At 33.8% G+C, this 13,879-nt stretch overlaps 1 protein-coding gene across 2 annotated transcripts in view; it reads right to left on the minus strand.

The window, feature by feature from the left end:
- Positions 1 to 13,879, minus strand: part of mAChR-B (muscarinic acetylcholine receptor) — a 40,268-nt gene that overhangs the window by 10,705 nt on the left and 15,684 nt on the right. For both annotated transcript variants that reach the window (XM_011644774.2, XM_089071362.1), the window contains exon 2: positions 12,627 to 12,803. In XM_011644774.2, coding sequence (XP_011643076.2) covers positions 12,627 to 12,724 — 98 coding nt within the window. In that variant the 5' untranslated portion in view covers positions 12,725 to 12,803. The remainder of the gene's footprint in view (positions 1 to 12,626; positions 12,804 to 13,879) is intronic.

The raw sequence follows: 13,879 nt of genomic DNA on the forward strand, positions 1-13,879 counted from the left end.
AAACCGACCACTTGTAATTATCTGAAAATTCAGTCGATTTGTATATATATATATATATATATATATATATATATATATAAAGCATTGGGAAAAGTATTGTTATAATAAGAAGCGAAATTTTTACTTGGAGAAAAAAAGTTTATTGACACATCATATTTGTCATATCATATTTTTAATCATAAAAATTTTGTTAACTAATATAAAATATGTATATGAAAGCAACAAAGTTCGCTTAAAAGAGAAAATATTAGAAAAATTTTATTTAGTAATTCAAATAGTTTTTAAAACTTAATATTTTATTTTTACAATTATTAATATGAATTAAAAAATTTATTTAATATTTTTTTGAACTTTAACATAAATTATTATTATTATGATTATACAGTTGTCAGGCAATATGTCGTATACAATGTACAATACATCGAGTTTCTTACTTGATGTGAAACATGTCTATTTAATTGCTTAACAATTTAAACAAAAATAGTACTTAATTTCAAGAAAAATAAAATTACAAACTGATTTGCCAGATTAAATTGTACGATGTAATGAAAAAACTTGTTCGCATTCACATCTCTCTAACTACATTTTATATTAGAAAGAGTTAACTCGATCTAATATAAAATGACGCGAACTGCAAAAGCTACTTCCTGTCATTTGTGTAAGCACGTAGTATCAACATTTCAGAAAGTTTTTTTCTTATCACAGAAGAGAAAAAAAGCAGCAAGAAAAAGGCAAAGGGTGTTACGAGATGAGATACACGCAGGTAGATTATAAGATACATGGGGGGAATTCAACCCGCCAGAAGGATATCCCTTCGTCACACACGAAGCTCCGCTTTATTAATGCTAAAAATATCCACTTTGTATTAAGCAGACAATAGCGTACGTATCTAATACCATTTAAAAAAATGTTTAATTTACACGTATACATTTAATAAGCCAAAAATATTCTAAGTAATTACGTAAATCGAAACATATCTGAAGAAACGACAGATTATGATTTTATATCAAAGAAAAATGTAACAGAAGAAGAAATATAAAATCAGTATCTACAACAGATCGTATAATTTGACTTGAAAAATCCACAGATTTATAAACTGAAAGAACACGCGATAAGCTCGTATTACTCGCGATGAAAAGAAAATTTTACGAAATCATATAATTTCAAGTATCGCATCGTATTTCAGAGTATTTCCCAAGATTTTTCACTTTAGGGGAACAAATGTTCTAACTTTGGACACAGATAGTCCTGACATTTTTGTTCCTCGATCATTTGGCATGGTAAGCAAAAACTGAGGCATTTGCTCCCATTTTATTCATGCGATCCATTGTCCCCGCTACATTCGTTGAGTGCGACTTGTCAGCCCGCACCAGCTATACGCCAGTATCTTGCCAGTCGAATGGACACCGAGCCGGTGTATCGAATCGCGTGGACATTCGTTAACATCGTGGCGCAATAACGCTCGGTGGCAGAATGTGTCGTGTGCGACACATCCCTTTTAGGTGTACGCGAGCGCGTTTCGTCTGTGTTACATGTGCCGAGAGAGGGTGGCAAAGGGTGGAAGCTATACAAGCCCTGGTGAGCAGAGGATCACCGCCGTGGAATGGCATGATCATACGGACGGATGGAAGGGCCGCTGGAAGGAGGAAAGAGCTGAGAGGGCGGCTGAAAGAGAGGAGCGAATAAAAAGTTGGACCGCGTTGTACAAGCGGGGAAAAATTACGAGGAAGAAGATGTGGCGGCGAGCAGGAATACGGAATGTGATGGCGTACGACGGCAACAAGTATACCCGGTCGGCATCGTTCCAGCGTGTCGTAAATATTGGCAAGCGAGAAACCCGGTTCAACGAACGAGCCCAGACTCGCCATTTGTTGAATCGAACTGATTAACAACAGGGAGTATATAATATACAATTATAGGTTTCTGATAAGCAATATATTTTTTAGCTAGCTTTTTTTTTTTAGATGAAACCTTATTGCAACAGGATATTCATTTATTATAATTAGAAGATTATTAGAAAATTTAGAAAAAAAACTAATAAAAGGCTTCAAAAGGGAAGTTTTTTTTTCATTAAAATCTCTCGGAAAATATCGAATTACTCAAAAAGCGTTTATACAAAATATTGAGAAATATCTTGTATATTTTATTTATGTTACAATAATTTAAAAAAAAACATTATTTTTTTCATATAAAAGAATTATTGTTTTGTACAACTGTTTAATACAACTTTTTCAATTGACTACTGAAAATTCACTTGGATATCGACGACAACACTGCGATTTGTAGTATCATGCCTATATGCTTTCTCCGCCGCATGTTTGCAATCGCCTCTGGGGAAACCTTATTTTTATTTTCTAGTCCAGTTGCTGAATAGAACTTTTCAAAAAGCTCTCCCACTCTCTTTGCCAGACACAAAATACGTAACCTATAGCTGCGGGCTAATATTGGAGCAGATAGCGTTATTTCTTCGCAACAGTGCATCTTCAAGTGACACGGTTTTCTCTAAATCTTTCTGTACACCTCCTTCAAATCAATGCAGCTGAAAATCAATTTTGAAAAGAGCACGCAAATATTGGTGAAAATCAAACCATTTTACGCGTAACATAAAAGAATAATAATCATAAAATACATCCGCTAATTTGCTAGCTTGCCATGTTTTTATCTTCCTCTTTCGGTCTTGTTCTTTCCTTTTCAAAAGTCGTGAGAGAGATTTTTATGATTATTTTAATGTAACAAAAGATATTTCTGAATGTAATTTGATATGTTTGCATCATACATTTTAAATAATACAAAAGACGCAAAAGGTGTAAGTAGAAGTTGTATGTTTGAAAGAATAACTTCGGAATAAATTAGAGAATAAAAGTTTTTTTTTTCTCTTTCTTTCTCTTTCAGTCTTTTTACTACTTCATATAAACACATTTTGCATTATTGCATTATTCTTCATTGCGCAATAATACCTTGACAATACGTTTATTATTTCTCCAAATATAATTTAAATCCTTTAATAATGAAAATATATTGAGAATATATTAAGATTAATATGATATAATAATGGCGTATTAACGTAATGCTACAATTTTGTTAATTAATTGAATTAATTTGAGATTACGTAATTAAATAAACCATTTAACTTTATTTGTATTTTGTGTTTGTCATTTTTAGAAAATATAAATCTCTATGATAATATTATGTCACTTTTTTCCAAACATACATTCTTCCTTTATATTTTTATTTTTGTTCTTGTTCGCTGTTTACTCTCTCGTCAGCTTGCACTAACAGAAGACACTATAGATAAGTCCGCAGATTAAAGTGGGAGAACTTGGGTACTGCTTCCACGAAATTACACGTTGCAATGGCAAAGGGAAACAGGTTTTCTCAGGAGTCGTCAGAGATGTCTTAACTCTGTAAAAGTTTCTTCTTCTACAGAGATTCGTAATACTTGAACTAAACTTTCGATAATGCAGCATGACATATAATAAGAATTCAAGAGCCAATTATCTACAACTGTTTTATAGTATGATAAAATCTTTTGACTTTCTTTCTCGATCGTTTAAATATCATCCAATATGAAAAAGGGATACGTGTCTCTCACAACCAGAGACTTTTCTCATCAAAAGGATGATCCAATAATCGTTATGTGACGTCGACGTATCGCATTTTCCATCGTACTTAGAGCAAAACAATAAGCTTGCACCTCGTCGTGCTGCTTGATTATATCGTCGGGAGCCTCATATGGGGTAAAGATCAAATCGGATTTACACTTTGGCGAAGGGCGAGCGCAGGCCCCATAAATATGAGCACGATACGTTACGGTGGCGAACGTGTTACGGCATCGTGGGATGATAGCGTTGCTGCGGTGATGTAGCAGACTGCGAAGGGGAATCTCGATCGCCCCGAGGGAATTGAACGAATCTATTTAATAACTCTCGCTGACGTACGTGCGCGCGCGCACAGTCGCCCTCGGCGTGGTACTGAAACCGCCGGATAAACCGACCCAATGGCGCTCGAAAAGCAAATCGCAGCTTCTGTGGTTGCAGCGTCGACACAGCAATCGCACTGTACTTATGCAATTTTGCCGCAACAGTTATGGATCCATGTAAATGTTCGATATTCGAATAGTCTCGCACGAGATGAAAAATATTTCTTGTTCCATTAGTTAGAGACGAGGTTTATCTTCTGTTTTTTTTTTTTTTTTTTTTTTTTTTTTCGTATCGGCAATATTATCTTCGTTGTGATACCAACTTCAATTTTATGTGATTAGCTTTAGTAATAATTACGGAATGACAAAGGGATGAGATTTGCCATTGAACGGAGGGGATGGTCCGTTTTCGGAGAAACGCTCTGGCATCTCTTATAATTTATTCCCTTCTTGATAAATATCGCTCTACATCGGTTAAATAAACAAAGGACGCTATTACCTATATAATAGGATTTTGATAAGAACTTTAATGCGCCGGTATTATGAACTACTGGAGCCTGTAAAATGGTGGATTAAAATTGTTGAGAACGTATGTCGGATCATCGAAAGAGAAGAAGATCCAAAGAAACCGTAGATTTAAGCTTGAACTAGTTTTCGAAATGATATATCTGGATTGTACATGTATCATCTCATAAATCTCACTTTAAAGTATGATTTTTTAACAAGCTTATTAATCACACTTGTATACTTTGATTATATATTTTTACGTGAAAATCAATAGAAGTAAAAAAATAAAAAATAGAAAAACGTAGATTTTTGAGGAATGTTTCTATCGTCGCATAATTATTTTATTATTACGATACAAAATTTACGATAAATGCAACAGTTGCGTAAGTATTTTTTAATAAAAATGAATACTGCAATATTAGCGTAATATTACTTAATATTATAACATTGACATAATCAACATGATGATTGAGCTTTTTTAACAAGAACGTTAAATTATTGTTGTTTCAAATGTCTCTACGAATATTTTTATTTGGTTGCATTATATGCAACTGCTTTTTAAAATTTACAGAACTGTTAATGAACATAATAAATTAATTAATCTTTTGGGTCTACGCTTTGTATTTCATCGCGAAAAAAGGAATAACTGATTAATACAAAGACGTGATCAACGAATGATGTTACAGTGATTACATTGCTAAGATGAAATATTCCACGTCGCGAAAATACACGCGCGAGGTGTGCTTTATGAAGCCGACACGCCGAACAAGGGAGTATGTATTAATTTCCACCAATTACACGCCACCCAGCCAGTCTCGTCCTTTCACTCGGAAATCGCAGATGCGTTCGACCGTACGTCAGCGTACCTGAATTTTCAAGCTACCCCGACTTGAGATTACACAAGTTACTTTATCCCCTGCAATATTTTTCTTTTATTTTTAGAAGTTTTATAAATTATGAGAAAATAATAATTATCTATTATCTGCTCTATTAATTTTTTTGTTTTTCTTTTAACTCTATACTTGTTATTTAAAAATTTCCTGGTAGATATAGAACTTTTTAAATAAAATTTTTAGATAACTAAAGTAACCTTTCTTTCAATGTGATTCGTTAGTTGAAGAAGAAATGATTTTTTATCTCAATGACATCTGCAAGAATGTGCTAACTTATAAGGCGAGTTAACACATCATCGTTGACGCGATGTACATTTTCGGAAACGTGATGAGGGAGAAATGGTCAGCCTGAAAGGGTACATAAAAAAATCAAGTGACATTAGAAAAAATCAAGTGGCATGTCCTCCTGGACATGCATTCGACATCCTCGACTCTTCAACGTGATTGATAAGGTCGATAGGAGACAGAATTGGCTCTGTGTGCAAAATGCTCGCAAAATATTTATCATGTTCAAGTTATACATCTAGCTCAAGTTCCATTTAAACTACATTTCGATGAGAGTCGTTTCTTTGAATTGCACAATCGGAATTTAACTGGAAATATTGCAGCGGACCTTAAGATGGATGATGGCCTCTATTGCCTCGTGTAGTTAATAGAGTTGCATATGCTTATTGACTTATACATATTGCTCTGATAACCTCTGTTAATAAGTTTAAAGAAGTAACGTGTCGAAGATCAAAGTCGAACTTGTGTAACGTACTTAATTTTGAACATATGGCATATATTTGTGACATATGTATATTAGGCATCTATACAATATAAAATTATAAGTTGTTCGATGCTAATTAAGCGTAGGCGTACCGGACATACCACGCCTTTAATTTTGCGAGAAACCGTGATGCCGTATCCGAACGATGAATGTGAGAAGAGGATGCAGGGAACACTCACTAATTGAGTTAATGAGAAATGAGTGCGCTCTAACACAACTCTTTGCTCGGCAAACTCATTTAATTTTCTATTAACGATGACACCTGCGACATTTTCCTCGAAGCTGTTTTTTTTAACATAAATCAAGTACCACTAATTGAAATCGCTGCACGTCTCTTTATATCTAATTTTCCTGCGTCCGGCATCCAGCGAAAAAAACTGCATTAATTATAAAAAAATGTAGTAGCAGCCATCTTACATTTTACGTTACGTAAGACTTAAGACTTAACACAGTCTTGTAATGTCAAAGTACTTATACAAAGTAGATTGTTGCTTTTGTATAAATAATGAACGTTGAACGTAATAGCTAAAACAATGAAGCTATTAGTGTCATTGTTAACACGTAATACTTCTTTAATACTTTGTCTTTTCAAAATTTTAATATCGAACATCTAGAGTGTTACGTGGAAGGTATTCGTGCCATTTATAGACTTGCGTCATAGAGATAAAAATTCGCAAGTCATCCCAACAAAATTGTGCATACCATTTATATGCACATACACGCGCGTATATATGTGTGTGATTATCGTTCTTCTCGTCATATTAAAGTACAATCTCTGTCCTTCATCGATTGTTTGCTCAACAAACTCGACTAAATATATTGGCAAGTATATCCCTATCTCTAAAAATATTATAAAAGCCTTTGAAGACATAGTTTTTCACACAGCTCGGACATGGCTGATCGATTTCCCATTACATTCCGCGGATGTGTAGCATATACGTATCTGATATCGCACATAATATTATGACACAGGGTGTTTATGAATCGCGCCGGCGAGCTTTCGGTGTGTTTGTGAGTAAAATAAACGATTTTTCTCAAGTTTACAATTTCTTCCGTAATTTTCTGCTGCAAGTCTCCCGTTAGCAAGTCGCAAATATAGGAAGTGCTCGTTACTAGAAAAGTTTTTGTGTGCTAAGCAACTTCGGATAAGCCGTCATTTGTGAGTTTTGAGTAGAAAATATCCGTCTGTAGGTGTAATGGAGTTAAGAACAGGCAACTTTATTGCCACAATAATACGTTGCGCATTGCATGCAAGGATTATTACTCCTCGCATGTGCACGTCCAAAGATTGATATGCAGTCGAGAATAGATAAATTGAATACGTCCCGTGATTTTGGACGTTGCATCTATATAAAAAAAAAAAAAAAAAAAAAATACAAGAATACGCAATACGAAAGCCGTACGAAAGCTTTATTCCTACATACGGAGAATGCACTTTTCCCTCGGTTCTCTCCAGCATAGCAATGAAAATTCGAGAATCAATATTCACCATGTGTCATCACAATATACTGCAGTGTCGTTCCCGTTGCTCGATCTATTTTATTTGTTCTCTGCATATGCCGTAATCGTGCGTCGGTTCTAGTACACAAAACTAGGGAAACGACGGAGATAATTTCGTTGCACGTTGACATAACAACTTGGGCAACTAGAAATGTATGAGAGAATCGCATAAAGCAATTAAAGCAATGTACGTAATTTTATGAAATTACGTATGAACGTAATTTTATAGTATATATTGTCAAATCACTCGAGAGAGATAAACTTTTTTACTTCTATTATTAATTGCAGAAATAAACTCACAAACTTGTTCTTCTGAAGTTTGATTTAGAAAGTGAAAAAAAGCTTTTCTTATTTGACAAGTTTAAAAAATTTAAAAAAAATCGAGAAAATAAAGAAGGAAAGAGAGGAAGAAAATATAAATTACTATTTATAAAATAAATTTTACTTTTAAAATAAATTTTTATTTTTAATTAATTTTTATTCTTAAAATACAATTTATTTTAAAATAAATTTTATTTTAAGAATTCTTACTATGATGAGAATTTTCGCATATCGCATAATTTTCTTAAAGCTTCGACCGTATAAATGTAAATATATAAACGTATAAAATTAAGAATAAAATGTAAAAATAAAAAGGACGAGTCCTCTCCTGCCAACAAGAATATAACTAGAATTCCTTAGCCAACAGAAAGTAATACGACAATTGATTCGCCGCGTTATAATAGCGCCGTGCTAATCGCGTGCATCATCTAGTTAGACGGTACATTGCCAGTCGCTCTTTTACAGAGTGTCATTCACACAGTTAAACGAAACAATAGCAACTGCCTCGTGTTGGATGCAACAGTCGATCCATTTAATGGCTCTGTTCCCATTTTAACATGCAACGTTGTCGCGCTAAAAGATGAGAATACCGAATGCCATCGACTCGCTATATGGTATTTTACCTCTCGCACCCTTCAAAGTCTAACCCTTCTTTCCCTCACTTTCTTATTTGTCAAATCTTTCACAATATTAGTCGGTTACGAATAGATACGCTATTTATTTGAAGTTAACATTAAAATAGCAACGCTGCAAATAATAATTTTTTTTTTTTACATTACATTGCTCATGCAAATGAAACATTATTTTAATCAATTTCCAGATGTCTTTTCATATTTTTACGCAACTTATTATTATTTATTTTAAATAGGCAATTAAATTATCGAATAAATGAATGTTTATCTAATATCTCTGTGGTTTTATATAAAAGAAAAGAAGTTATAAGAAGCATAGATTATTTCAGTTTTAAAACAATAGGCATTTCAGACAGAGCAGTTGAATTTTATCATAAAGGGACATTAATAAATGTGTATAATAACAGAAGAATTGTTCTTCGTTGCATTATATTTCACTTTACAAAAGATGCAAAATATCAGTCTGTCACTTCGACTGGTTACGATATTTCCGGGAAGTGTAACCCAACGTGTCACAAACTTCATAATATACCCGTTTTATGTATATAAAAGCAACTTCGACTTCGATCCGCCTGTTACGATCAGGTCATTGAATATTATTAATGTATATAACTCACGTTCTGACGTACGTTAACGTACAGGGCGTCATATAAAATTATAAATACACTGATTATAAACTTATAAATATTGTCATGTATTTTCTAGATTAAGTTTGATCGGTTTTAAAAAAAAAAAAATTCCACGCACTGTCAGTACCGCACGCACACATTAAAAATTAAAACTCTATTCGGATAATCTAGTTTCCTCTCTCTCTCTCTCTCTCTCTCTCTCTCTCTCTCTCTCTCTCTCTCTCTCTCTCTCTTAGATATAACACTCTTAATTGACATAAAAATTTCACATATTTTGTGACACACATCGATGTGCTCCAATGGACGACTTTCGCCGTCGCCGTCGCCGACGTTGTTAGCTCACGCAACATTCGAAATTTTCACCTCAATCGCGTGCGCGCCGACAGCCGAGTCGGTTCGACGTCGCCTCGCGTGATTTCACGTCGTTGCACGACATCGACTTTTTCTTTTCTTAAATAACGACCGATGTTTCGCAGAGTCGTGCCTAACGTATTCGGCCGAGTAGCCCATCAACTAACTCAGCCTTATGCCTCGCCACGTCGCATTGCCAGATTACCCGTGGCCCTGCTAGGTCAAGGATGCAATTTGACCCGGATTGGTTTACACGTGTTTTATTGCGAGTCAGTTCGCAAATGCCTCCGCTATTATATGCATACGCGGTAACTATACACACACCACACACACACACACACACCACACACACACACACACACACACACACACACACACACACACACACACACACACACACACACACACACACATATAGAGAGCTATGTCAAATCATTCCACAGAGGCAATGCACATGAAAGTTCAACCATGTAAATCCACTTTGCGTAAAATGTCGATCATGATGTGTACAAATGGCCGTTGTTCAAAGTTTGTCTTGAAATGTTATCAAGCTAAACGTATTCGTACACGTAAATGAATTAACAATTAACATAAGTAACAATAAACATAATGTAAAATTGAAATTTATTTTAGATAAAAAATTTACCAATTTATATTAATAAAATACTTTCATAAATATAAATTTGTCAGAAAAAAATTGAAAGAAGAATTGATTGCAAATGTCCTTCGTAACACCAAATGTACAGATCGATCTTACAATTCTGAATCCTTTTCTTTTCTCTTTGTAATGCACTTCTTTTTAAAGATATTTCTTTCCACGATGACGTTACGAATTACATATTACAAAATTTTTAATTCCATCTTAGATTAGATATATAGACAAGATAATTATCTCAAGAATTCTGAATCAATTTTTGTTATGCAAAACAATATAAAAATAATCATGACGATCCGAAGAGTTTGCGAATAATCGTATATTTGACTATTCGGCATGATTAAAGTGAAGAAGAGCTCGAAGAAAAGACTTGTCTCGGAAAGAGGGCGACTTCTCGAGGGAATTTTTTTACTTCAATTTTGTTCCCGATGAAAGTTCATTTCCTTTAGCCTTGATATTCCCAGCGAAGTAAGGAACACAAACGGGGAACGCTGACTGTATAAGACGCGCCGCGTGATGTTATTACCCCTCGATAATGAGCAGTCCCAGAGGTAACGGCAACTTGGCGAAGCCGCTTGGAATTCAAGAGGGCCATTCTGTCAAATGATGAATCGCTTATCTAAACGCGTTTACAGCGATAAATCTCATTCCCGTGCCCTTTCGCGAGATGCAAGCACGGTCTTGCAAATCTAATCAACCTTACATTTATATCAATCAGACTATCGTTATCTCGCAAATTTTAATTATAACGGCCAATGATTCGTGTGCTACGGACGAAGAAGAAAGAGGGAGAGGGATAGTAGAGGGGGGGTGAGTGGTGAGTTGCATATTTACTAAAAAGAATAAATATAACAAAATTTATTTAGTTTAGTTAATATATCCGTTGCATTATTAATATAATGTTATGATTGTTACATCTTTGAAGAATTAAATTATTATTTATAAGAGAATAAACTTTGCTTGTAAAGAATATATAGAATTTACAAAGTTGAGAAATAACGCGTTACTATAACAGTTACCATTGCCGTTATTTTTTATTAGTAACAGACTGGTAACAGCGTTACCTTCTTTTAGTAACTGTAATGTTAATGTAACTACATTGTTTCAGTAACGAATTTAACAGTTACTTTTATTGTTACTTTCTATATTTTATCTAAATATTAATGACATAATTTTTGTATATTCAATGTTCAATTGATATTTACAGTTCATTGTTATATTTAAAAATGTCTTAAGAATAGTTTATTATAAGCCATTCACACAGATTTTATAAATAACATCTTTTGAAAATTTGTAAACAGAGAATTGTGAGGACAGTAAAAAAGTAAATTTGGTTGTATTTATAAATTTAATGAAAACCACAATCTTTTTTATTTGCATTCTGAATTTTTTTAAATCTTTTTAAATTTTTTATCATCTTGTGAATTTAAGATAAAAAGTGTTTATTGTTTTTATATTGATAGTTTAAAAAAAATATGAGAAAAATTAATTTTTATTTATTTTTTATTCATTTTCTTAATTTTAGTACTACAAAAAGTAATGGAAGGATAAGGATTTCCTTTTTAAGTAACGATAACGATAACAAATTAATTTTCAAACTTAGTAACTAGTGGTAACTAGTTATTTTTCTGATTCGGTAACGAGAAACAGTAACGAGTTACTTTTAAAAAGTAGCTTTGCCAACCCTGAAAATTTGTATGATATACAAATCGCAACAAACTGTTAACTAATAATATCAGTTGCTGTAATCTTATTAATGTGACTTTATGCCTGTCTATCCTGCAATTCCCACAACACAAAATCCTTCGGGAGATGTCAGGAATCGATGGAGCGATGGTGTTACATAGTGCAAGTACATGCCAGCAAAAAGGATTTGAGAGCAATCCGCTGTAGCTGCGAGAAAATGGGATGCAAAAAGTAGAAAAAGTCGCATCTTTCATATTATACTAAAATAATGTTAAATAAAATATTTTCATAATGAGGAAGAGAAAAAAATAAAGAATTTTGTGTGACATAAATTTTGAACGTATCTGCTTTAGTATTACTAACTTATTTGTTCAAGTAGATATAATTTCAATTATATTTCTACCAAATCAATTTACAAATCTTCTAAAAGATTAACAAACGCGATTGTGGTAGTGTTCAAGTCCGACTCACACTTCCGTAGAAATTTTTAATTCGTTCAATCTGAAGTTGCGGTAAAGCACATTAAAATTACAATAATATCCGCAGAATAACCGGCATGTATATACATATATACCATATATTGTGTGCACATCAGCTGGCAGAAACAGTGACTGTGCAACCCGCAGCCTATATGTTAAAATTTGCAAAAACCCCCAGAGATTACCTGGCTTTGCCAGGAAAGTTATATTCATTCATAACACACATTTTCGCACATAGTTGCACGCCACTCTCGTCCGTTCTAAATAAAAAATAACAGTGCTTACCATTGCGTGATGTAGTCCGTGCCTATGGTGAAGATCGGCGCGGAAGTGCGATTGACCTCGGTGCCGTTCAGGCTGCTTTCGGTGCCGTTCATCTCCATTCCACCAAACCGAGGCGGCAGCAACCTTCGAAGCTACTGCGCCCTCTCCTCCTCAATACCCAGTCATCTCCCGGACATCCTAGAGAAAATAAATAAAAAAATATTAAAGTAAAGATATATTGTTCGGATATTCTGCAATACATCTAAAAATACCACATTTTTCTTTCGAGCTTGCGTTATAATAATTTTTTTTTTTTTTTACAACAAAAATTCGATTAAACATGTTGATACTTGTTTTATCCTCTTAATTTTCTTATATGAGGTTTATAAGTTAAGGCATTGAAACGGGCATTTTTTATTTTTTTGTCTATTTGTAGATTTTTTTTTTAAACTGGATTAAATAAAGTAAAATATGTGGAACGTATGGAACAAAGCTTTTTATCACAGCACGTAAAACAATTGAAATCGTTATTGCAAGCAACATTGTATCGCATGCTGGAGTTTTACTAATGTTAGACACGGCTCCAGATTAGTCGAAGTATTACTGTCGATAACAAATATCTTTTTGCAAATGCGATAGAATTGTCAAGGTCAAGCAAATGAAACGCAAAAACGCCTTCCTTCGCGTGAGACACGACGGACCTCGCGCTTTATATTTATGATTATGTCCTAGAAAGTGTGGTAATTATGGAATAAGTATACATACAATGCTGACTGTGTGAATTGCGAATAGGAAGCATTATTCGCCGTTTAATTGCTTGCATATAACCGAAGAGAGCGAAAGTTTTACATCTATAATTTAAGCGCGTACACTTTATTTTAACTTTGCACCGCAACGCAGGCTTGTTCTCGGGAAAATTAATTATTAGTTTTGTATGGTAAATTACAATGCAAAGTATATTGTTTCCTTCAATTGCAAATACAAAATAAAACGTAACTGAAATTATTGTGCACGCGCAGATGTCGTTATGCAGATTGACTTTTAAGTGCTACCACGTAAAATCTCATTCTAAAATCGTACTTTCTAATATATGTATATTAAGATCTCACATAAGAAATTTAATTATTGCCTGACATGCCTCGTGCTCGATCAATAGCATTCCGACGTCAATAGTACGTCGATACTATCACACATCAACTCGGACTCAATAGCATTAATACTATCAAAATGTTTTATAAAAAGCGAGCATTACCGTAGTAATATATTTGTATTCT

The sequence above is a fragment of the Pogonomyrmex barbatus genome, unplaced genomic scaffold (assembly GCF_055798465.1).
Source record: "Pogonomyrmex barbatus isolate J1 unplaced genomic scaffold, ASM5579846v1 scaffold12, whole genome shotgun sequence".
NCBI lineage: Eukaryota > Metazoa > Arthropoda > Insecta > Hymenoptera > Formicidae > Pogonomyrmex > Pogonomyrmex barbatus.